The sequence below is a fragment of the Aspergillus chevalieri genome, chromosome 6 (assembly GCF_016861735.1).
Source record: "Aspergillus chevalieri M1 DNA, chromosome 6, nearly complete sequence".
Taxonomy (NCBI): Eukaryota; Fungi; Ascomycota; class Eurotiomycetes; order Eurotiales; family Aspergillaceae; genus Aspergillus; species Aspergillus chevalieri.
In genome coordinates this window covers 606,402-632,263 of record NC_057367.1, presented here as the reverse complement: position 1 = coordinate 632,263, position 25,862 = coordinate 606,402, and the positions used below count along the sequence as shown (strand labels likewise).

The 25,862-nt window shown below is 46.5% G+C and overlaps 6 protein-coding genes across 6 annotated transcripts; 2 read left to right on the top strand and 4 right to left on the bottom strand.

Moving 5' to 3' along the window:
- Positions 1–799: 799 nt before the first annotated feature.
- On the bottom strand, positions 800–1,240 carry ACHE_60207S (uncharacterized protein; the record flags this gene model as incomplete). Its single annotated transcript, XM_043281356.1, has 1 exon — positions 800–1,240. One exon carries the CDS (start codon positions 1,238–1,240, stop codon positions 800–802), a length of 441 nt encoding a protein of 146 aa, XP_043138843.1.
- A 5,875-nt stretch (positions 1,241–7,115) lies between these two features.
- ACHE_60206S (uncharacterized protein) lies at positions 7,116–10,826 on the bottom strand (the record flags this gene model as incomplete). Its single annotated transcript, XM_043281355.1, has 1 exon — positions 7,116–10,826. One exon carries the CDS (start codon positions 10,824–10,826, stop codon positions 7,116–7,118), a length of 3,711 nt encoding a protein of 1,236 aa, XP_043138842.1.
- Positions 10,827–18,268: 7,442 nt separating this feature from the next.
- ACHE_60205S (uncharacterized protein) lies at positions 18,269–18,781 on the bottom strand (the record flags this gene model as incomplete). The annotated part of the gene is made up of 1 exon (XM_043281354.1): positions 18,269–18,781. One exon carries the CDS (start codon positions 18,779–18,781, stop codon positions 18,269–18,271), a length of 513 nt encoding a protein of 170 aa, XP_043138841.1.
- A 969-nt stretch (positions 18,782–19,750) lies between these two features.
- ACHE_60204S (glutathione-independent formaldehyde dehydrogenase) lies at positions 19,751–20,921 on the bottom strand (the record flags this gene model as incomplete). The annotated part of the gene is made up of 2 exons (XM_043281352.1): positions 19,751–20,514; positions 20,582–20,921. 2 exons carry the CDS (start codon positions 20,919–20,921, stop codon positions 19,751–19,753), a joined length of 1,104 nt encoding a protein of 367 aa, XP_043138840.1.
- Positions 20,922–21,990: 1,069 nt separating this feature from the next.
- Positions 21,991–22,188, top strand: ACHE_60203A (uncharacterized protein; the record flags this gene model as incomplete). The annotated part of the gene is made up of 1 exon (XM_043281351.1): positions 21,991–22,188. The coding sequence occupies one exon, from the start codon at positions 21,991–21,993 to the stop codon at positions 22,186–22,188; it is 198 nt and encodes a 65-aa protein (XP_043138839.1).
- Positions 22,189–23,742: 1,554 nt separating this feature from the next.
- On the top strand, positions 23,743–24,484 carry cyp5 (putative peptidyl-prolyl cis-trans isomerase; the record flags this gene model as incomplete). The annotated part of the gene is made up of 3 exons (XM_043281350.1): positions 23,743–23,754; positions 23,805–23,870; positions 23,921–24,484. The coding sequence occupies 3 exons, from the start codon at positions 23,743–23,745 to the stop codon at positions 24,482–24,484; spliced, it is 642 nt and encodes a 213-aa protein (XP_043138838.1).
- Between the last annotated feature and the right edge of the window lie 1,378 nt (positions 24,485–25,862).

The following is a 25,862-nucleotide window of genomic DNA, read 5'->3' as shown; positions in this document are numbered from 1 at the left end:
TCTGATACCCTGGCCTTTTTTTTTTTATTTTGCTATGACTTGAATTGTTTATGATGCGCATGGTGTTCTTAATGTCTCTTTCAGTTCTCTTGAAATCTCTTGACTTCTTTAACGCATATGTTTGCATGACGATGGCGTGTTCTGATGACGGTCCTTTTGGGACTATTTTTTCGAAGCGGGGTCGTTTCATATACCAGCTGAGGTTTGAGGGGTCTATTTATTTGCCTCATAAAAGTATCAACAGAGAATTACATTGTGATCTTCATGTTATCTGATTCCTTAGGTTATACCGGCGCAGGCACTACTTTCAGGCCAACTTGAGAGTTTGTATGTCGTTTTTTCGTCATGAACCCATCTGCGCCGTTCATCTACATTTCAGCCAAAACAAGTAAGATCATGGAGAAAATAGACTATCATATTGATTTCAAAGGGTCAATAATAGAACCGAGCAAAAAATTCTGCCACCCCTATCTTTGCCATATCTCGTTACCGATAGGATCCATATAATCCCCTTTCATCCAGAAAGCTTAACCCCAAGATGTATTCTCGGAATAGTTATTTTTTTGTTTTTGAGTATGCTGAATTATCAGCAACTATAGTGATCAAATTAGCAATCATCCATGTCACTTTGCCTGTCATACTTGTGAGCCGCCCCTGTGCACGAATACAACAGACACAGGCGCTGGTAGTGTCCTCCAGGCTTTCTACGATGTGCTATCACTTTAAATTCTTTGTTAAATTGATTTTAGGTGAAATGCAGTTTTTTGATTTTTTCCGTAGAAAAGACTCCTTGCTACTATTACAGTTTATCAATCTCAAATCCATCTGGCAGCTTTGGCTTCTTCCGAATCCTGCCTGACCGCGCCTGCGTGCTCTCTTCAGTTGCCATCTCAGGAAGTGGGAGGCCATTATCTCCATCATCTTGAGGCTCAGAGGTCTTATTCAAAGGCCGCTTGCATCGTGCTTGCTTCCTCTGTGTTGTAATCTGTGTGAGAGCCAGCTCTTCCTTCAAATGATCATCATCTGAACTATTCAAATCATCAGATAGATCATTAGCCTCGCAGCCCTCTTCTTCTTCTTCTTCTTCTTCTTCTTCTTCTTCTTCTTCTTCTTCTTCTTCTTCTTCTTCTTCTTCTTCTTCTTCATCACTGATTGGCTCAACCTCATTGAGAGATGGCACAGGCTTCCATATCTGATTGAGCATAGCAGTCTCTCCACTAGACGAATGTTCCTTGATCATGAAAATTAAAATGAACACCATTAAGTCCGTCAAATCTGGTTTTTGAGTGTAGTTTTCTCTCCACTATTATATATGACTATGATAGTTTAAGATTATATATAGCTTGATGATGCTTTTCTCTATCTTCCTGTGCAATTTTAAAGGGGATTCGACTGGATTTCATACATAACATTATACTGTAGTCCTTTGCATGAAAATGTACTTAGTTCACATTATGTTATATGCATATCTCACCCTGACTGGGTGAAGCAATCAACCAACATGAAATTACTCCGCAACTACGCCCTATCTACTCTAACATTCATGCCAAATCTATCATTTTAATAGTATTTAATCATAAATACAAGATCATTTCTTATTATTTCACCCAGTAAGTAGGGGAAAGAGCAGAATAATAGTGTCATAACCAAACATGAAAAATTTCGGTTTTAAAACAGGGGTTTGTCAGCTTCATAACTGTCACCTGATGGTCCGGAATAGGATAAATTAGCGAATTTTATGCTAGCGCGGATATCTGTTGGATATCCAACATATACCGTTGGGCATCCAATGGATATTCGCAGTTGGACTTGGATTATCCCCTGTTCAGGAGCTCTATATACATGCGTACGCCGTGAGGGGTAGATATCTTACCAGTAATCCACCGATCGTCCCTCTTATTAACCATATCGCTTATGCGACAGACGCAGCCTGTGACATATTGAAGCATATATGTATGTGTATTCTTCTATTGTCTTCTTGGTGTATGCTTATATCATACATTGCTGTGTCCAAGCAGGTGAGGTTCTTCTGGAGTTGATCAAGTATTTCTCCCCTCAGTTTGATATTTTTCGTGCGGTCGGACAACCTTCCAACAGACTTATCTTCCTCCAAGAAGGGTCGAGCCTCCGTCGATATTCAACAGGTGGATGAGCAGTAGGTGATATAGCTGGACTGGTATTATCTTCAATCCTTTGTTGTGTGCTCTTTACCATTTCCATATCTGCCGGCAGAACTGCTGCGTCATCTTCTGAGTCCTCGTCTTGTAAGATTTCCAGAAATCTGTCCAATTTGGATCCGGGTGTCTCTTTCTCCCCAGTCTGTATACCATCTTTGGAAACATTAGATTGAAATTGTGACTGCAGAGTTTCCATAGAGCCAGCGTGGATTAAGCCAATAGGTCGAACAGGGACATTGTGGCCAATTTCATAGGCACGACCATAATGGATTCGTGCTGTATGAGGAAGGGCAGTTGAGGGATGTTCCGCCTTCATACGTAGAGGCATGAGTGAAAGACCTGCCTCCCCTCGTTCTGGTGGAGGAATTTCCTTGGCTGAATGTATAATGCCAAACAAGTGTTGATCTGGTTGATCCACGCACCCTCGGCCTGCGTATCTTTATGGGGAATTAGCAGAGTTATATTTCATGGCCTGGATGACATGACAGTCCTTGGGGTAATAGCACACTTGGTTTCAATAAACGGTCATTTCAATATCGAATGCGACACTTACGTATGTATTCCTAGGCATAAACTTGATTCAGGACCTTCCTGTACAACCACAAATCGTCGTATCAAAATCGGACCAGGGGCGCCAATGCGGCTACCCTCTTGAGTTGATACATTGATGACACTCATTATCTCGTCATCTGTAAGTATAGGATCATCAGAAGCGACATCATCAAGAGTAATCCATGATTCTGAAGAGAATGGCCCGTCTGGATGAACTTTCGCCGCTCTGCAGATTTTTAGGTAAAAATTCCAATGCTCAACACGGAAATGAAATGTAACCCATTCATCTTTAGTCATGAATGTTTCACCTTTCTTCTGCAAGCTATCGTCGCACGAGAGACACCTGACATACCCTCTTCTATATCTATCTTCCTCACAGTATGAAGACAAATATGAAAGAGGAAGTTGATAAATCTGGTTAAGCCTAGTTTTCCTTTTTGCTAGGTAGACTGCTTCGGCTCTTTCCTGAAGGATGTGAATTGGCTCAAGAGGCAGGTTGCTATGATCGACAGTCTCCTTATGCTTGAGAAAGAATTCAGAGCCAATTCTAAGGGTAAAAACTTGACCTGGTCGAAAGAACAAACATGGCTCGGTTTGTTTCTGGTAATCTAAATCAATGACTTCATTGGTGAGTATGCGAGAACCAAAGGTGTTAAAAAAAAAAAAAAACCATAGTTCTACACCATCGTTGGAGATGGCTTACATCTTGATTTTGGATCAGAGCCAGAGCCACCAAATATACGAGCTTCGACTTTTACATCGAAGAATGCAGAGTAAGCCGGGTTCATTTTTCCAAGCCTGACCGTTTGATGGGCAGATCCCAATGTGAGAGAAGCATTATCTTCAGACGCGTATGCCGTGCTAAATATAGGGATTAATAACTTCAACTAAATGAAGAGAGTGACACTCACTTGTAATAACAAGCCAACTGAACTTGTATGTTGACTGCAGAAAGCATTGTCGTAAGTGAGTTTCTCAATTTGGCTATCTTTATGAAACAACTTGAGTCAGTACTACTAGCACAATATTAAAGAGAACTGAAAGGCGTTACCTGGACAGGCATTTGTAATGCCCACTTGCCTTTCTTCCAAGCGTCTTTGGCAACATTACCCGAACCACTGCCGCTTAGTGAGGTTCGGTATGGTTCAATACTATGGACGAAAGCTTCCATTGCCTCAGTTGCAGAATTGGTGATAAATAAGAGTGAGTTCAGAGTTGCCTGAGCTAGCTGGTTTGAGACCCTCAGGTCTTCAACTTGCAAAAGAACTTTATGAACCACATGAAGCTCTGCAATGAGGTCTTTGTAATCTTTTTCTGAGCCTGTTGCTGATGACAAAGATTGAGACAGTTTGTATGCTAATGATGCACCGGCTAGAAAATCTCCAATAGAAAATCCAAATGACATGATGACCCAAAAATTATTGTTGTGGTGATGGAGTGAGTGGTAAGTCCAAAAGATTATAGTGATGGTTATGTTTTGTTATTGAGAAGACGTGTTTCGAAGAAGTGTATAATAAGGCGCTTTTCAGGTTTATGTGACTGTGCCTCCCATGATGACAGCACACTCCTTGCCAGCCTTGCTGTTTGGCTGCTCTGGCAGTTGATTTGACCGTGACTAGCCAGGTGATGACACAAGAGATGCGGTAAAACAATCCAATATTAGTCCAAAGCCGGCTCACTGAGATCAACCAGGCTGGCGGCAAGGCAGTCTTTCAGCGTTCCTTTTTCTAGTTAAATGCTAGCCTGGCTCCCTAGCGATACAGGTCTACATCTCTCGCTTAGGAACCTATAAATCTACCTTCACTCTATTTTTTGGAATCGCTACTTCCAGCTTTCTGTTCTTCATCCAAGAGGTAGATTTTCTCCTTCAATAATGATCGACACTCGCTCCAGAGATGTAAGCCATGTAACCATTTATTGCGTATATCTTCGCAGGCGCATCTATTACGAATTTACGATTCCTTCCTCTCACCGCCAAAAGAGACCCAAATTGCTTCACATCAGCAATCTTTGGTCGGTTGTTGTGGGCTAGACGCGAAAGGAAGCTCGAATAATTAATGATTCTCGATTAGTGGTAACGTAAGTCACATGCGAGTGGCCACCACATGCGAGTGGCCACGGCCCACCGACCCCCCAAACACATATATATATAATTCAACCACAACCAATCAAAATTCATTTTTCTATGTATCCTGTACCTCAGGGCATCGATTCCTTCTATGTCCTATATTTTTGCAGATTCCACAGCGCTGTGGCGGCCGCTGATTGGCCGATTCATTGCTTGCCGAGGCCGATGCCTCGGCAGCAGTATCGGCTTCTTGAGCATTTAATTCCTCGAATATTTGCTGCTGCACCTGGCCAGCATTTAAGCCTTGATTGTATGGTATCTGCTTTCTAGATCGGGCTCGTTTTTTATGCTGGTGATCGACTTCGGCCTGTAAACGCTGGTTTTCATGGATAAGGAAAGCAGTACGATGAGCCATCTTCTCGAAGCCCTTGCTCATTTGCTGTATTTGGTCCAAAAGTGCTTCTGGGGGTGTTTTTGATCTTTGCCGTAGTAGGGTATTGATCGAAGATGTTTGGCGATGAATATCAATGGGCCTCTGTGGAGTATGAGGCACATAGCCCTCACTGCCACGGCTAGAGGGGGGGGTTGGTGTTCGAAGCTGTATGGTGATATTTTTGAGCACCTGCTCTGGATTATATGGAATAATCCCTGCAGCAACCCAGCTGTTCGATATTGTATCGGTTTTATAGGCTGTAAGACGTGCCTGGATATAAGCATGTAAGAAATCATGCTTATCAATTGAGTGTATACCAGATCGAAGCTTTGATTGGATATACTGCCCATATGCCTTCTTGATTGTGGAAAAACAGCCAATATCGAGAGGCTGTAGAAGATGAGATGAATGCGAAGGCATACACAACGGGATAATCTTGTTTTCTTTGCAGATAGCATCAAATTGAGCTGTTAAATGGCTTCCATGCCCATCCATAACCAAGAGCTTCCAGGCACCACCTTGGCGCTTTTGTATATGCGGAACGAAGTGGTTTTGCAGCCAATCGAGGCTAATTTGATCGGTAGTCCACCCATTTGGGCTCATATGGAATCGCCACTCTGGCGGAGCCGTAGAGAACCAGCCTTGAATGAAGACTTTCCCTTTGAAGATGATAACTGGTGGAAGAGCGTCGTTACGGCTAATACATTCAATGGCTGTTACCCATTCTCGATTGCCAGGTTGTAGAAGCTTGCGTTTTCCATAATATTCAGCTCTTGTGACCACCCGAGAGGTGCTGGTAAGTCCCATTGCGAATCCAGTCTCGTCAAAATTGTAGATATCATCATCCGAGATTCCATATTCCGTTTTTACCTCCCATAATGTGTCAAACCATTGTTGTATAGCCTTTGGGTCTTCATTCAATGCTCGCTGATAGTCGTATCGCCTTGAAAATCGGGTTGAAAGCTCAGGGGAGCGTTTCACAAAGTGGTAGACCCAATTGACGCCGACCAACTGTGGTTGGGTATCTCCGCGCTTAGAGAGGAGAATATTGGCCATTTCACGCACCATATCATGCCGGGGTGCTGCACCGCGTGCATCAAGGCTCAATATCCACTGCTTAAGCGAATCCTCTTCGTTCTGGGTCAATTTATGGCTGTTAGCGCGTGTAGCTGTGCGATAACCACGGCCACTGACGCGGTTGCGGAGCGTGGTACGGGGTACATCGAATTGACGCGCTGCTTCCGTGATAGTACGAATTTCGCGTTTTTTAAGGGCTTGTATAGCAAGTTCGACCCTGCCTTCTTGTTCAGCCGATTTTCGAAGCGATTCAGATCGTATTGGTGGCATGGTGGGTGGTTGAAGATAGGGAGTTGTAAAAGGTGGAGTAAAAATTGGTGGGGTGGCCACTCGCATGTGGTGGCCACTCGCATGTGACTTACGTTAACTAGTTCTTGGACAAAAGTCTACGTAATTCTCCGCAACCACAAAAATATATGTAGTCACCAGAACATTTCTTCTCCACATAAAACAACCAAACATCAATATTTTTACTAGATAATTAGATAAGAGATAGGTGAATAACATATGAATTGAAAAAATAAAACTAAAATCATATTAGTAATGCGTATATCACCCCTTTGCCTCCAAAACTGCATTAACACGGTTCTCCATAGATGTCAAGGCGCAGGGTCAGGTACAGATATATATATATTAGGAATTGACGGACTGGGTAAGCTACAGTCAGGCTATCTACAGGTTCATAGACAAGACGCAGCTCGAAGAGCTGCAACAGGATCGGCGTTAGCGCAGATAGATATCTCTGTGCATCACGTGCACAGGTCACGTGCATAGGTCACGGGTTGGCCCTGTGACAGTACTCCCCTCCTCAAGGCCGAGCTCCGTTGAGGCCAGGCCCAGGCTTATGGGGATACCGGCGGTGGTAGTTCGCGATGACTTCCTGAGCGTGTTCCAGATATGCGGCCGGCTCTTCAGTAGGGTCATCATATCCGGTCCATTTGACTGTATACTTCAGACGAGGTCCCCCGCGACCTCTCCTTTCCCAGCGGGAATCCAAGATATCCTCAACTTGCCATTCTTCAAGTCCATCCACTTCAACAGGTGGCGGCGGTTCTTGTCTCTGGCCTGGGACAGGGTTTCCAGCAGCAGGGCGGAGCAAGCTAACGTTGAACACAGGATGCATCCTCATACTAGCAGGCAGGTCGAGCTTATAAGCATGCGGGTTAACAATCTCAACAATGCGGAATGGTCCCAGGTTCTTCCAATCTAGCTTCTTCTGTGGGCGCAGGGTCCGGATATTGCGGGAATCTAGCCATACATACTGGCCGACTTGATAGCGACGGGCAGGCTGCCTCTTCCGATTGGCCTGTTCCTCCTGACGGGCCTGGGCGGATGTGATCGCGGTACGAACAAACTCAGTGATTAATTCCATTCGACAGGCAAACTCTTCAGCATCTCTGGCAGGACGGTTGGTAGGCAGAACAGGTTCAAATCCCATTCGTGGGTGAAATCCATAGTTCGCGAAAAATGGGGAAACATGGGTAGACTCAGAGCGAGCAGAGTTAGCAGCAAACTCAGCTAGCGGTAGCCATTCAGACCAGTCATCTTGTAGGTAGGATACATAGGCGCGGAGATATTGTTCCAGAACGGCATTGGTCCTCTCAGTCTGGCCGTCAGTCTCAGGATGGTAGGCAGTTGACAGCAGGTTCGTGATTTGCAGGCGGCGTGTCAGGTGTTTCCAGAACTGGGCAACAAATTGTGGTCCTCGATCTGATACAATAGTTTGCGGCAGGCCATGGAGTTTCCAGACATTGTAGGCATACAGGCGGGCCACTTCTTCGGCATTGCAGGTTCCTTTGCACGGAATGAAGTGTTTCATCTTTGTCAGTCGGTCCACTACAACCAGGATCGCATCGTACCCACGGCTTGGAGGTAGATGTGTGACGAAGTCCATGCTAATATCTTGCCAGGATCTTTCAGGGACAGGCAGAGGGCGCAGGATGCCTTGACGGGCTTCTCTGGATGGCTTGATGCGGCGGCATGTGTGGCAATTCTGGGTCCATTGTTCAACATACTGGTACATTCCAGGCCAGTAGTATTCCCGGGACAGGAGCTCATAAGTTTTGGATCGGCCAGGGTGTCCTATGGCTGGCTTGTCATGGCATTGTCTCAATAGCTCGGCTTTTAGCTCTCCATTATCTGGAACATAAAGACGATTTCGATAGAAGAGGTATTTGCCTCTTCTCTGGCAGTCAGCTAGGGTGATCTGAGGGTGTCGTGTGGCGTCCTTATCTAGGGCTTCCAGAATTGACAGTACTGTTTCATCAACGGAATACGCATTATCCAGCAGATTCTTGATATCTTGTGGTGGCTCTGGCACATCATGATTGGTCTCATCAGCGAATCTGACTCTCCTGGTTTGAGCAGGTATTCTGGGTGGGTTCTCAACAGAGCTTTCAGCAGAATGGTCTCGGGCTCTAGTGGTGGCATTCAGGGTGACAGGTGAATTGTCAGGTGCAGGCTCAAGGTTCTCTTTCTTCAGGACAGTCTGGCTTTGGTGTAGCAGGCGCTCATCCCCCTCTTTAGGGAGATCCTCTGACCTCCTGGTCAGGGCGTCAGGCTTCGCTCCTTGTTTGCCTGGGCGATAAATGATCTTGAAGTTAAATCGGGACAGGAACTCAGACCAGCGGGCTTGTCGGCGGTTCAGGAGCTTAGTTGTCATGAAGTATTCCAGGTTCCGGTGATCAGTGATAACTTTGATGGGAGATGGGGTTCCTTCCAGCTCAGGGCGCCATTCCTCGAAACAGCGGATGATAGCCAGTAGTTCCTTATCATAAATCTCATAATTGCATTCAGTTGCTGAGTGCTTCTTGGAGAAGAAGGCCACAGGGTGCAAGACACCATTGTCGTCATATTGGGACAGGACCCCAGCAGAGACATAGTCAGATGCATCAGTTTCTAGGATGACTTCTTTATTCCAGTCAAACGGTCTGAGAACAGGCGCAGTAGTGAAGGCCTTTTTCAGGGCATTGAAGCTTAGTTCGCAGGTAGTGTCCCATTTAAACTGGATGCCTTTCTTTGTCAGGTTCACTAGGGGCGTAATAATCTTTGAGAAATCTTTGATAAACCTCCGGTAAAAGTTCGCAAAGCCAATGAATGCTTGGACATCAGTCACACAAGTTGGGGTCTCCCAGTCAACAATAGTCTTCACCTTGTCAGGATCCATGCGTAGTCCATCTCGGCCGACAATAATACCCAGGAACTTAGTCTCAGGCACCGCAAATTCACACTTGGACAATTTGGCAAAGAGGCCTGCATCTCGCAATTTCTCAAGAACCAGGCGGACGTGGCGAATGTGCTCCTCACGGGTCTTACTATAAATCAGGATGTCATCCAAATAGGCAGTGCAGAAGACATCCAGGTAGTCTCGCAGGGTGTCATTCATGAATCGCTGGAATGAAGCAGGTGCGCCAGTCAGGCCAAAGGGCATCACAAGGGATTCAAATAGGCCTAGTCGTGTACGGAAGGCAGTCAAGTATTCGAGTCCTTTCTTGATTCTCAGGTTGTTAAAGGCGGAAATTATGTCGATCTTCGTGAAATATTTCATCCCTTTCAGGTTATTCAGGGTCTCCTTGGTCAACGGTAGCGGATAGCGATCTTTCACAGTAATGGCGTTCAGGGCACGATAGTCAACACAGAATCGAAGACCTCCTCCTGGCTTTTTGACAAATAGAACAGGGGATGCAGCAGGTGATGAGCTGGGTCGAATAAATCCTTTCTTCAGGTTTTCCTCAATCCATTCTTTCAGGGCCTTCAATTCTTCCCGGGACATCGGATACAAGGGCCCAAATGGGGGCACTTTCCCCTCCTGCAGCTTGATGTCGTGGTCGTAGGGGCGGTGGGGCGGCAGGCGCTCAGCCTCCTTGGGTGAGAATACATCAGCAAAGTCTTGGAATTCAGGTGGCAGTTTAGTTGTTGGGTCTTCTTCGTCAGGTGTGGGATTCAGAGCAGCTTCGATATCCTTGACAGTGACGGTAAACATGCGGTAATTCTTCCGCGCATAAGCAGAGCAGGCAGACAGGGATATAGCAGCAATGTCTTGGTGTTCCAGGCCTTCAGGTCGGGCAGGCAGGTGCTTTGGGCGGGTCTTTCGCGGAATATCATGTAAAGCTCGTATTTTTGCAGGTCTTGTGGGTACATTGCAGTGTTCCTGGCAGTACTTGCTGTCAAACAGGACGGTATGTTCAGCGAAACCGATTCGGGGATCGTGGATCTTTAGCCAGGGGAGTCCTAACACAACAGGGTAATGCGCTAGCTGTGTGACCAGAAAACAAGCTCTTTTCTCTTGGTGATCATTGATTCTCATGTGCATCTGGACATAGTGGGTGATTGGCCCACTCTCAGCTTCTTGGCCGTCGAAAGTCTCCAGGCGGATTGGTCTTTTCAGTGGCAGTAACTTGAGGCCGTGGTCTTGGGCCCATTCCTTATCAACAAATCTCTTCCCTTCAGCACCAGTGTCAAGCATGGCGTAGCTCGTCAGTTCCTTCTCATGTCGGGACAGAGTTATAGGCAGAATCATCAGGTTTGAACGGCAGGTTTCTTCTTCGATAGTTAATCCTTGGGTGGCAGCAGCAGATATACGGATGGTGCGCTCATTCAGCGTCTGGTCGCGACTTAGGCCAGACTCATTCCTTTTGCTGATAGATCTGGAGATGGAGAACGGTATCGTTGCAGTGCAGATGTAGGTTCCGGGCTAGTGGGAGACTGGGAACGAGGTGACAGGTAGGCTGGGCGGACTCCCACAGGGCGATTATCAGGGAGTGGACAGCTTCGGACCAAATGGTCTTTGGAACCACAACGGAAGCATTCCCCACGATCTCGACGGGACATTGTGTGGCGGCGGGCAGAAGACAGGTCCATAGCATCAGTGCTGTTTTCAGCAGACTGGGGTGTAGCAGAGTGTTCAGCAGGCCTGACAGGGTGGGTTGTATGGTTGGGTTTCGTAGCCGAGGCATAAGTCCGGGCGACAGATGAAGGGTTATTGTCATAGTGACGGCGGCGGTTTTCCAGGTCTTGCAAGAAGTTGGCAAATTGGTGGTATTCGCGGCTTGGGGGTTCATTATGCATGAGCATTCCTCGGAGTTCTCGATTGATGGCTTGTTCCAGCAAGGTAGGCAAGACATCCTCAGACATTTCTCCCTCTAGAGCGAGGCGCTGGAACTCAGCAAAGAACATGCCAAACTCTTTGTTGGCTTGGCGCAGGCGGAACAGTTCATTACGAGCATTGTTCACACGGTTCGGGTCACCAAAGGCTCGGTCCAAGATTTGTAGGATTTCTTCGTAATCCTCTAACTGGCAGATTCCCCTTTTGATATATGGCAGAACTTGGGCGTACGGAGCTCCTCTCAGGCGATTGGTCACGTAGGTCATGCGGCTTTGCGGGGTTGGATAGCGGTCATGATTGACATTCATCTTCTCATGGATTTGGGAGATAAATCGGCGAAGATCCTTCCGGTCACCTTCAAATCGGTCCGGGTCAGGTAGGCGTTCAGAGAGTCTGGCAGAGCTGGAAGATGGGGGATCAACCGATGCAGGCGTTCCCACCGGAGCAACTGTATGTAATTCAGCAGCAGGTTCAGGAGTTTGGGCAGGTGTATTAACCACAGGAGTTGCTAGGCGTAGCGCTTCATCCTTTTCCTTCAGGGCTTCAAGATATTTCTGCTGTGATTCCTGTAGCTGTTCCTTCTGGTATTCGATGACTCCCTGGCTTCGGGCTCGGGATTTCTCGTATTCGAGGTTCAGGGCAGAAAGTTCTTTCTTCAGGTGATTTGCTTCCAGTTCAGAGGCTTGAAACTTCTGGCTAGCTTTGTTGGCTTGTTCTTGGGCTTGTGTGATGGCTTCCCTGGCTCCTTCGATGTAGTCGTATGCGTCACGGCAATATTCAAACCATTCAGCCTGATGATTTGCAGCATGTTCAGCAAATGCTTCTAAGCTATCTGGCAAGAACGGCGGGCGGGGGACAGCAGACATCTTGACAGGCGGGCACAGGCGTCAACTCCTAGAGGTGGGAGCTGCGTAATGTCAAGGCGCAGGGTCAGGTACAGATATATATATATTAGGAATTGACGGACTGGGTAAGCTACAGTCAGGCTATCTACAGGTTCATAGACAAGACGCAGCTCGAAGAGCTGCAACAGGATCGGCGTTAGCGCAGATAGATATCTCTGTGCATCACGTGCACAGGTCACGTGCATAGGTCACGGGTTGGCCCTGTGACAATAGACCTTACCAACATATCAAAAAATTCCTGTCCTAAACTCTCCCATGCATCCTCCATGGCCTTATAAAATTGCTCTTTCAATTGCTCTCCGGATCGCTGCCCAAATCATGATAGATATTCCTTTGCCTTTGTGTATGGGATTATAGTTAGTTATGCTTTTTATATTTCATTTTTCATTGAGGCGGTTGAGCCGCCATACCCATTGATTCTTCTTCCCTTTGCCAAGCTCAACCAGAGCATTCATCACTCCATATAACCTTGCTCTAATGCTCATATGTCCAATCCTTGCGCACGTATGCCCATTCATAGCGTAGTTTAGCTATTTTCTCAGTTAATTGAGGTCTGTTTTGTGCTCTCCAGTGGCCATAGCCAGATTCTTTTAACATGCGTGCAATATTGCGTGTAGAAATGGGCATCCCAAGTAATTTGCAGATATCTTCAGTTTTGATAAAGGGATCCCGCTTGATTTATAAAAGAATATAAAATATACCTCCGACGTAGACCAGTTTAGCTGTTAATAATGCTGGTACAGGACGCAGAAGTGTTACAGACCTTATCGTATTAGTCTCACGTGACAATACGGGAAGATAAGGCAGAATCATTGGATATGGAAAACAGGGATTATGATGGCACAGTGCAGTTATATGTGGCACAGGATCACGTGAAGGAATCACGTGACTATTTGGTAGTAATGCGGGTAGTCAGGAAGGTAGTTCAGCACTACCATTGACACTACCAACCCTACTACCACTCACAGGATGGAAGGATATATAAGGACGCTCATTCATGTACTTAACTTAGTTCTTCGCGATCAATACAAGTCATTCAGCATTGGTTACCTTCTAGTTTCTGACTCGTCCGCACTTAACCAACAACCCAGTATACGTACTCGGTTGGCCTTGTTTCTCTATTCGTTACCTTTACCGTTTCTATTTGTTGATTATCTTACGGAGCCTGGAGGGGGCGATATACCCATCAACACATACGACATACCGAACCGGACCCGGAGGGGCATTGAGCATACGATTACTTGGGAGACACTTAGGGTAAGTGTCCAGTCTCGAAATACAACTAACTAGAACCCTAGGTACGACACGAGAGAAGCCAGGTTGTGACACATTGATCGCCAGTCAGTACGAGTCAGGTTTCGAGACTATATTGACTTAAAACACGAACTGCAACCATGTCCAACAACAGTAACAGCAACACTACTCCCAGGTCCTCTCGTGGATCTGAGGGACGAACTCCAACTTATGAAGAGCTCTTTGGGATGGTTAGCCAGCTGCAGGAAAGCATCACTACTTTGGAAGAACGACAGTCAGCCAAAGCTATCAAAGTTCGACCGCCGGAACCCTTTGATGGTACCCGATACAAGTTGCGACCCTTCATCACCCAGTTGGACTTGTATGTCCGAATGAACCGGAGCAAGCTCATCTTCGAATCCGACAAAGTCCTACTTGCAGCAACTTATTTGACTGGACCAGCATTTGATTGGTTTGAACCTACCTTGCGTGATTTCCAGGAGAAGGATGAACAGTACCATAACGACAATACCACTGAGGTTTTCAGCAGCTTCACTGAATTCAAGAAACGACTCCAGGAGAACCCCAAGAGGCTCTCTAAAGGATTGAAAGAACTATTCAATGAATTGAATACATATTGCCCACATCAGAACTTGAAATGTTGGGAACGAACGAACGAAACTTGGGATGAACACCTACGGAAATGCGACCAGCACCCATACATGTGCCACTACTGCGGACAGAACAATGGAGAACTATGGGGATACTTGCGAGACATCACGACCAAACGACTGCGAGGCCCCATCCACAGCTCATGCAAACACGATTGGTGTGATTGTGTGCACTATCGAGAGCACCCAAAGCATAGCCAATTACCTTGGATTGTGTGTTATAGCCATGCATGTGGAGAACACTATGATCGAAAGAAAATGGCGCATTATTTCCCAGAACGACCTAGGAAATACAATGACAGTTGTCCTTGTTGGGATTGGAACTGTGCATGCAGAGGATATCTACTGCATCCAGAGCATTCAAGCATGCACTGGACTGCTTGTTATGAAGACGACTGTATAGTCCACTTTGAACCCAAGGATTACTACCCAAGTCCACGACGCCTACGGCAACCAAGATGGCAAGCAAGCCTATCAGCGACACAGCGAGGATACCACTTGAAGTTTACAACACCAGTTCTCAATCAACTAGCCAGAGTGATGGTTGACTCAGGAGCTACTGGAAATTACATGGATCCTAGATTCCAGCGACAATTGGGGATCTTAGGGATTGAGAAGGCGCAGCCAGAGCCTATCTCAGGACTGAATGGTGAGAATTTGGGAAGTCACCTGACAGTTGAATCGGGATTTGTCCCTATGGCTGTAGCGGAACATGAAGAAAGGATCAATTTTGACGTGACACCGCTGGGACAATACGATATAGTGTTGGGGATTCCATGGCTCAGGAATCACAACCCGGAGATTAACTGGAAAACTGGACAAATGAAGTTTGTGAATTGCGATTGCCCAAGAACAACGAAAGGACCGAGTCAACGGGAGGCCGGGACCTCACCACGATCTACAGGCAGGAGACCTGGTAGATACGTGAAGCAACCAAGAGGTGGGTTGAATAACAGAGAAACGAACGACACAGCGACGAACATTGTTTTAGCAGCCACCAGGGCCTCAGAACGACATTGGCTGATGAACTTATCCGGATGGGCACCGGACACGACCCAGAAGTATTGCGAATACTTGATGGAGGAGGATATATCCAAGAGATCAGCACCGATTGAGGAATATCGCTCAGGAAGAGTTGATGATGTATCATCAGACTCAGAGCTAGGCTCATGGGAATGGATCGACCATAAGGAGCTAGCTGCAACAACTCAGGAACCACAGATTCCACAGGAGTATATTGAGTTTCAGCACTTGTTCAAGCAGCCCGAGCAACCTGAACTACCAGACCACGGACCACACGACCATCGCATACCCCTTATGGAAGGGAAGACACCGACATGCAAGAAGATTTACCCGATGTCAGAACGAGAATCGAAAATACTACGGGAATATATTGAAGAACAATTGGCAAAAGGATTCATCAGACCATCAACATCACCAGCAGGGCACGGAGTCCTATTTGTACCAAAAAAAGATGGAAGTCTACGGCTATGTGCAGATTACCGACCACTCAACGCCATCACCATCAAAGATCGACACCCATTACCACGAGTTGATGAAATGCAAGACCGAATTAGAGGAGCAAAATGGTTTACCAAATTTGACCTTGTGGACGCCTACAATCGACTACGGATCGCCAGAGGAGAAGAATGGAAAACGACCATCAGAACAAAATACGGACATTATGAATACTTGGTCATGCCATTTGGACTTACCAACGCACCAGCATCATTTCAACGATTCATTTATGATGTACTTGGAGTATATCTCGACATCTTCGTGATAGTCTACCTTGACGACATCTTGGTCTTCTCCAACACCTTTGAAGAACATGTGCAGCATGTCAAGAAAGTACTGCAAAAACTTGGGGAAGCAAAGCTAAGATTGAAGTTGAAGAAGTGCGAATTCCATGTTCAGGAAACTGAGTTCTTAGGACACTGGATCACTACAGAGGGAATCCAGATGGATAAGAACAAAGTTCAAGCAATCTTGGATTGGCCAGAACTGAAGAACACCAAGGAAGTTCAGCAGTTTACAGGACTTGTGAACTACTACCGACGATTCTTGAAGGACTACTCACAATTCATGACGCCACTGTTCAAATTGTTGAAAAAGGGACAAGAGTTTCAATGGGGACCAGAACAACGACAAGCGTTTCAACAAGCCAAGGAAAGAATTGTATCTGCACCAGCACTTGTGCAGTTCGACCCAGAAAAGGAAACCACGATTGAAACAGATGCATCAGACTACGCCATTGGTATGAGAATGACTCAACCAGGACCAGATGGAAAACCACGAGCCGTTGCATTCCACTCACGAAAACTAGTTCAAGCGGAATTGAACTATGACATCCATGACAAGGAATTGCTAGCCATAGTGGTAGCATTCAAGACTTGGAGAGTCTATTTAGAAGGAGCACAACACACTGTACTTGTGAAAACAGATCACAAGAACCTGACCTTCTTCACAACAACTAAAGAGTTGACCCGAAGACAGGCCAGATGGGCTGAAGTACTATCACAATACGACTTCAAAATCATCCACTGCAAAGGAAATGAGAATGGACAAGCAGACGCACTCAGTCGACGACCAGACTATGAGATCAAAGACAGAACGATCAATCCAGCGATATTGAAAACAAACGAAGATGGAACCATCAGCTACAACCACCAGGTGTTAGCAGCAACGATGCATACCTCAAACGAACCTCTGGAAAAGAAAATCATTGAAGAGACACAGAAAGATAAGATGATCCAGGATATGATTAAAAACTCAGCAGAAAACGACAAATTGACCACTGATGACAATGGATTAGTGTATTTGCACAACCTCATCTATGTGCCAAAGAGCATGAGAAATGAGATCATCAGCATGCACCATGACACTCCACTCCACGGACATTTGGGAACAGAGAAAACAGCTGAACAAATCATGAGAAACTACTACTTCCCAAACACGCGAAAAGTTGTTCAAGAATATGTGAAGAACTGTGAGACTTGCATTCGAGACAAGGCAGCAAGACATCAACCCTATGGAAAAATGCAATCCCCGGATGCTCCAACACATCCATGGGAATGGGTTACCATCGACTTCATCACACAGTTACCGACATCACAAGGATATGACTCGATCACAGTCATCACGGATCGAATGACCAAATATATCCATTTGGTACCAGCCAAAGGAACCATGACCGCAGCAGATATGGCACAGATATTCCTGAAGCATGTCATCACCAACCATGGAATGCCTCAGAAGATCACCTCAGACAGAGACAAACTGTTCACTTCAAAATTCTGGACGACACTCACAAACTTGATGGGTATAGAACACCGCCTCACCACAGCCTACCACCCACAAGCGAATGGTCAAACTGAACGAACCAACCAAACGATTGAGCAATACCTACGGCACTACATCAATTATGAACAAGATGATTGGGTTAGATTCCTACCCATGGCACAGTTTGCATACAACAATGCAGAGCACTCAACACTCAAAGTAACGCCATTTTACGCCAATTATGGATACCACCCAGTGCTATATGAGAAGCCACGACCACAAGAGTCCACATCAGAAGCAGCAAATGAGACAGTCCAAAAGCTGAAGAACTTACACCACCAACTGTCAAGAGACATTGACTTCATGAACCTACGAGCGGCTATATATTACGACAAGCACCATGGAGAGGGACCTACCTTGAAGAGGGGGGAGAAAGTATTCCTGCTCCGCAGAAATATCAAAACGAAACGACCAAGTCAAAAGCTCGATCATCAGAAGATTGGACCTTTCACCATTGAAGAAAAAACAGGACCTGTGAATTATCGCTTGAAACTACCGAAATCAATGAAGCGCATACATCCAGTATTTCACATCTCGCTATTGGAACCAGCACCGAAAAACGCCACGCCAACGGAAAACATCGAAATCGAAAGCGATGATGATGAATATGAAGTGGAACGAATTCTGGATTACCGACAAGTCAATGGACGACCATGTTACCTGATCAAATGGAAAGGATATGATACCTCTGAAAACACATGGGAACCTATCGCGAACTTGACGGGTTGTCATCAGATGTTGAAGCAATTTCACCAGAAGGAAGCTCAACGTTCTCCCAGAAGGAGGAAGGCATTTGAGCAATCTCTTCCAACATCTGATTAAAATCAGGATTACTAGAAGTCGCAGCTAACTGTTGAACCTCAACAACTGGCGGATCAAGCTGCTCTGAAGACTTCTCATCCATGATCCGCAATAACTCAGCATCATGTTCTGACATTTTGAAACCACGCTCTTTCAAGAACTTCTGTTGTTTACGCAAACGAGCATGACGAGCCAAAGTCGATTTCAATTTCTGTTGAACTTCCTCCAAATGAGATTGAAGCTGCTCCAGTTCATCATCAGCATTTGACAAATCACTCGCAACCTTAGCCTCAGCCTGTTTCAACAATTCCCACTCGCTACCAGTGTGAAATTCTCGACGACAAGGACGACGAAGACGGGTGCAAGAAGCACATTTTGAATAACGACGAGAACGATCCATGACACACTCTTCACCCATGGAAGCACAGAGCTCACAAGAAACTGAGGGAATGAAACTGTTGTCCAAAATATACGCAGTCTGCTCGGAAATAACGGCTTGCCAGTCACGGGGTTGTTTCGAAGCACTAGCTAAAGGGCTATTAGCACGACGCTTGGGCATGATGAATAGGAAGAAGGAAGTTGAAGATGGGCACTTACCTGGGGAAGTGGCACAGCTTTATGACTTTCGAGGACGAAAGCCTGAAAGAGGGGGAGGTAATGTTACAGACCTTATCGTATTAGTCTCACGTGACAATACGGGAAGATAAGGCAGAATCATTGGATATGGAAAACAGGGATTATGATGGCACAGTGCAGTTATATGTGGCACAGGATCACGTGAAGGAATCACGTGACTATTTGGTAGTAATGCGGGTAGTCAGGAAGGTAGTTCAGCACTACCATTGACACTACCAACCCTACTACCACTCACAGGATGGAAGGATATATAAGGACGCTCATTCATGTACTTAACTTAGTTCTTCGCGATCAATACAAGTCATTCAGCATTGGTTACCTTCTAGTTTCTGACTCGTCCGCACTTAACCAACAACCCAGTATACGTACTCGGTTGGCCTTGTTTCTCTATTCGTTACCTTTACCGTTTCTATTTGTTGATTATCTTACGGAGCCTGGAGGGGGCGATATACCCATCAACACATACGACATACCGAACCGGACCCGGAGGGGCATTGAGCATACGATTACTTGGGAGACACTTAGGGTAAGTGTCCAGTCTCGAAATACAACTAACTAGAACCCTAGGTACGACACGAGAGAAGCCAGGTTGTGACAAGAAGGAACAGACAGGAGGGATCAGAGAGAAAGAAAGGAAGAATTCAGAAAAGGGAATCATGGAAAGCCAGTCAAATCTGTATTCGTATAGCTCTTAGATCTCAACCGTCTGTACGATTGAACTTGCACCAACACGAACACTTCCGTCCGCCAATCAAGGGAAATGAATATATACCTTAATCTCCTCCTTCCGATCAAACCTCTCATAATACCTAGGCACCTCATCGATCCGAATCTCCGCCGTCGAAATAAAACTCGGCCTCGCCCGTCCCGCCGAAATCAACTCAACAAGCTGCGGTGCCAGAACTTTCGGATCAACAATCCCAGCTTCATATCTTAGATGCTTAAGAAAGAAATCCGAAATGGCGAACGGCACGTTCTGCGGGATACTATCTCCCAGTGGCGCAGCTGGGGAAGTCTCCTGTCGCATGTACACGCCGATTTGTCCGATACCGCCGTTCTGAGCTACCACGTTGATCATGTTGCGTAGGATGATACCCTCTTCTGACTCGCCGCGGGCGTTGACGGCTTCCATACCAACGCAGTCCACAGCACGGGTGACGCCGTTGGGTTCGTGTTTCATGATCTGTTGTACGGGGTCAGATTCATTGAAGTTTATGGGGATAGCGCCGATTGAGGCAGCGCGCTCAAGTCGCATAGGTTCGCGATCCACGGAGTACACATTCGATGCACCGCGGAGGAGGGCGGAGTATGCGGCAAGGAGACCAACAGGGCCAGCACCGAAGACTGCGACGGTGTCTCCTGGTTGAAAGCCGGAGTAGTCAATTGCGCTCCAGCCGGTGGCGAAGATGTCGCCGGTGGTTAGGTAGTCACATTCGATAGAGGAGTTTGTCGTTTCGTGGGTCAATGGGACGGGAATGAGGGAGTCGTCGGCGAAGGGGACGCGGGCGTATTCAGCTATATTTTCATCAATCAGTAACTTAACCTCAATACGCAAGCAACTAGAGGCAAAAGGAAAACATACCCTGCAATCCACCAAGCTCAGTCCCACCCCCAAACGAATCCAACGCCTCGGGCACCATCTCCAAATGACCCGCGGCAGCATTATCCGGAATGACCACATAATCACCCACCGACAACGAGGAAACCGCGTCTCCAACCTCAGACACGTACCCGATGGCTTCATGGCCAACCACGTACGGGGGCGTTCCGCCCATGAGACCATGGTAGAAGTGCAAATCGGAGCCACAAATGGCGGAGGTGGTGATGCGGACGACGGCGTCGGTGTGGTTTTGGATTGTTGGACGGGAGACGTTGGCAATTGTTACGTTGTAAGGGGTGCCGTTGTAGACCAGGGCCTGCATTGTGGCATTTAGGGCCATGGTAGTGCTTGCGAGGCGCATCTTGTTCTGCGGTTGTTGACGATTTGGGATGGAATGATCATGTTTTGCTGCAGGATGAGGGCAGTGAAATATATAGCTGGTAACTGAGAGGCTTGGATGTTACCCGATATTCCTGATCGACAGTTATGAGGAAAGCCAAGAAATTCATTCCGGCTCTGATGTTTATTGTTTTGCAGTATCCGAAGTTGCACTGTGTATGTTGGTATCCTGAAGGTGGATGTAAGCAGCTCGGAGATAGGACTTAGGGCTGACAGATGGTAAAATAAGCAGTCTTCAAGATAAGCCACACTAGCACATTCCCCACCGTAATCCAGTTGCATGCCCAGAATGTTGATCATGAGTGTTTACTGTCAATCTAGAAAAGAAAACAAGAAAGAAGGTATTTATCATGACCCCGCGGAGCACCACCTCGATCACGGATGATTCAACCTATCTGCCTCTTCTTCAACTTGGTGCTGATTACTGAGTCACGGCTACTATCTCGCTATTCTGCGCCGAAGATGTGCCGGAAATAGTAATACTAGACTTTGATAACAACCCGGAATCGCTGATCGTCAGGATCAAGAGCACTTCGATAATTGGGGCAAGCCTTCACCACTGGTTTCAAAATGTCACTGGCGCCGAACTCCACCTCTACACCACCATAAGGTGAAGCTGGGGCTCTTGGTCTATGTAATTATAACTGAATTAATACAACCTCGTTTCGACACCAACATCAACACCCTTCTATCCGCTAATTCGACCGAGGAAGCGAAGAGTGAATGGTCGTAGACTTTTACGTACTTTGTTGGAAGGAGAACATAGGAGTCAAGGAAAATATATTCTTGTGTTGACCACTCACTCATATCCTTACTCGCAGATCGTGACAAATGTGGAGTACATGTTGCCTGAAAGCCTGGTGAATCATTTTGCCCCACCAGTGACATCTTCTGTTTCCTCTTTTGTGAACCAGTATCTTTAACTAGCAGCCAAGATTGACAGTTTACAGACAGCAGAAACAAAAGTACATTGATTATCCTACCTTTTCACCATGGAAAATGACATGAACACCAAATTTCCAACATCCAGAGCGCGCGCGCAGTCAATCGTACCCGACCCAGCAGATCTGTCCAGAGAAATCTTCTGTGAACCGTTCAAGCGGCGCCAAGATCTTATCGCGCAGTTGGGCGTGGCTCTAAAAACAGAGGATATCTCGGTGCCCCTTATGGACTTCTCTCCATATCTGTGATCTAGACATGCTTGAGGGGCTCGTCAAGAAGGCAGAAGCAGCACCGGACTTTTTTGTGGACTGTGGCCAAGTACACGTGCGAGGATTTCGCATTGCTTTAGCTCCAGGAACCGAAGAATTATTGGTATGACGATGGTACCGGGAAGAAAGTACGGCCTTGGAAAGAGAATGCTGTTGACATTGCGCACGAGCGAGAATTCGCGTGCCCTTTTAGAGACAGCATCCCAATGGAGGCGTGCCATATCTATCGCAACTTCATGGTGAACCTAAGGCCGGAGCAGAGCAACGTGCCAAAGTGTTCTGGGACCTACTTAAGTTCTTCTGCCGCCCGGAGAAACTCGAAAAGTGGAGGGCCGAGCTTGGATTCCACTGGATGGTGCGCCAATGACATCGATTGCGCGACTCTGTTCCTATCACAAAGATCCCGGCCCGTCAGCTGACCTCGAGTCTACAGTGAACATGCAAGATGCATACTCCAGTATCTACTTCGGTATCTCTGGCAGATACAAGCCAATAAAAGCGGGGGATCAGTTCATAGTCAGAACCGAGAACCCGAAGACCCACCCTCTTCCCAGCATCAAAATCCTCGATCTTCAATTTCATCTCCAGAGATTGGCAGCCACGAGCGCAGCTGGTGCAGATTATAACATAGATATCAGTGGTGACGATGAGGATTGAGCCCAAATAAGAGTTGATAGCATGCGGACGCTGGTATGTTGACCAACATCATAGTCTCTCATCCCGCCGCTCTCCCGTCTTGATTTTCATTTTGGGTTACCAGGGAAAATGGAATTTTAGATTCATCTGGTTGTCGCGAAGGCGCAGTGGTGTCTGGTACTTTGCTGAGGTGACGATGCAAGAATTTCCAATTGTTATGGCTTGAGGTGATTGAGATGGTATGGTCATGTTGCAGGATGACCATAGCGATATCCATAGCTGGTAAATGGGAGGTTTGAATCTTGCCTGTTCTTTCTAATTAAAAGCAATGAACGAAGCCAAGAAGTTTGTTCCGGTTCTGTTCTTGGTTTTGTAGCATCCTTAGGGCTGTATGCAGTGTTCGGATAGGGTCTTTCCTGTGGATATTCTAAGGGAGATCATTAGGAGGGGGGTGGGATTACGGACCCTGTTATCCATGGTGTTGGATAGCTTCACAGAATTGCTAGGCTTAAACTTGTGTATGACATTTGTCTTGATGACACGGAATTGCAGGATACTCATACGATAGTGGGCGTTACGGAAGCTGTCACTATAATGAGAGATAGAAAGATGTGATACCGTGTTTCTCTTAGAGGGAATTCCTGACAAATGTAGTTAAGTGCAATATTTCCAAGATAAAATGAGGCATTAGCTTCTAATTTCTGAATATACCAAGCCCTAGCTCCCCGATTCCGCATATGGAAGGTGATGGGAACAAACCACCTCACCGCCTTGGGCGTGACTGGGATTCTGCCGCGTCCGACATTAAGTCCGGCCAACCTGAAGACTAGGATTGATTTCATAGCTTCATTCCGTCTCGATACTTGCAGCTTTTCAAAATAAATATACATCGCAGCAATGTCGGTCACAGTGAGTTGCACCTGAGTCTATTCGCGCGACACAAACACTAACGACAACAGCTCCATACCACCCACGGCGATCTTAAGGTCGAGCTCTTCTGCGAAGCCGTTCCCCAAACCGCACAAGTACGCATACCCGACCAATCGAGGAAATCAAATGCTAACATACCAATCAGAACTTTCTCGCCCTCTGCGCAACCGGCGCGTACAACAACACCCCCTTCCACCGCTTAATCCCCGGCTTCATGATCCAAGGCGGCGACATCTCCCTCGGCGACGCAGCAGGCTCCTCCCCTGAAACCTCCGCCCGACCCGTCCTCCCCTTCGAAGTCCCTAAGTCAGGTACCTCGATCTTCCACCCCTCCGCGCTGAACCAGGAGATCAGCCTCCCCGCCCTCCGACACCATACCCGCGGAATGCTTTCTATGGCATCTCGGCCCGTAAAAGACCGGACAGCGCCGGGGTTCCAGGGTGCGACTGGGACGACGATTAACGGGAGTCAATTCTTCATCACACTTGCGCCTGCGCCACATTTGGACGGGGCAAGTACGGTGTTTGGTAAAGTGTTGAATCTGACGGCGCAGGATGAGGGCGGTGATGTGTTGGCGAGGTTGGAGGGCGCTAATGTGAAGATTGACAAAAAAGGGAGGGTTGTGCAGCCGAAGGAGGAACAAGAGGATGAAAATGAGGCTCTGCGGATCAATAGGGTTACGATTCATGCGAATCCGTTTGCTGGGTGAGCCGCTCTGGAGACTGGGTTTACGTTAAAAGCGCGAAGCCATCGGGATATAATATGGCATGATGCTAGGACAGGTTGACCGCGGGTTCGAGAAAGAAGCGAATCCAACCGCAAGGGCGCACGGCCACTTTTAGCGCTATGGCGGCTGAAAATACCATCGTATTGATGGATTCCCTTCGTTACGCCAACGTCGACGTCCAAGTACAGATAGTTTACAGGATCAGGCGACCGTGGCTGAACAGATACCATCCCAGGCCATGGCTGTATGTCGTTGAGACAAGTCCTTCCCCATGTAAATAGACAGAATTACGTACATGCCTGTTATGCTATAGTTACTAAACCATGTCCAATTCAGAGTACTTTGCAATTGCCACTTCATTCGTGAGATGGGAACTGTATAAATGCGCAACAGTATGTACAGAGTACTGCGTGAAGAAATTGTCTCAGACGTTTTTTAACATATTGAAAACAAGCGTCCAGAATGCTAGATATGTATACTTTCATTACTGCATATGTATTTGATTTTCTCGACACATTGAAGGCTTGCTTTCCGTTTTGGTGCTCACCCCTCGCTGCTTTTAGCTCACTGAGTAGCCCTGAGTAGGCCTGGATATTGTCCTTGGGTATACCCAAGAATTTACCCAAATACCCAACTTTTTACTAATTATAACTAGTAGTTAATTTCCGTGACTTGCATAATTTATGCAACGGTAGTGGTTTTTCAAGTAATCAAGCTAGTAATCTCATGTCCAGTAGCCCTGAATATTACCAAAGCTCAGGTGAATCCTTATTTGTAGATTCATATAATAATATTTTCTTTAATAAACTGATTTCCGCAGAAATGAAGTTCAAATTAACTTTAATTACCGAGATAATTCCATAAATAAAGCAGCGCTATATTCAAAATCGTCAAATCTCTTTGGCCTCAAAAGAGACCAAAGAGGCCTTGCAGGCACCTTTGGGAGGAGCGATTCATCTTCACTCGCAGACCCTTCAGATAAAACACTATTTCGTCTCTTTTGAAGCAGTGCTATCCTCTCCAATCAGCACTGTAGGCTGAGTCTCAGTCATGAGAACTAGGTCTTTTGCCTTGTCAGTTGTCATCTATCTCATCTTCCTCAACAATGTTGTCGAAGCGTACTTTGGTAGAGAAGGACACGACGCTGCACTAGTGATAGTGGATCGATTCAGCAAGGGACCCATCAGCATTGCCTGCAAGAAGACTGCCATCTCTGAAGATGTCGCACGCATGTTCATTGAGCATATTTACCATCATAGGGGGCCTCCATCAACTATCGTATCAGATCGTGGACCCCAATTCGTGTCAGCATTCTGGAACGAGTTCTGCCAGATCCTTGGAGTGAGACTGAAGTTGCCTA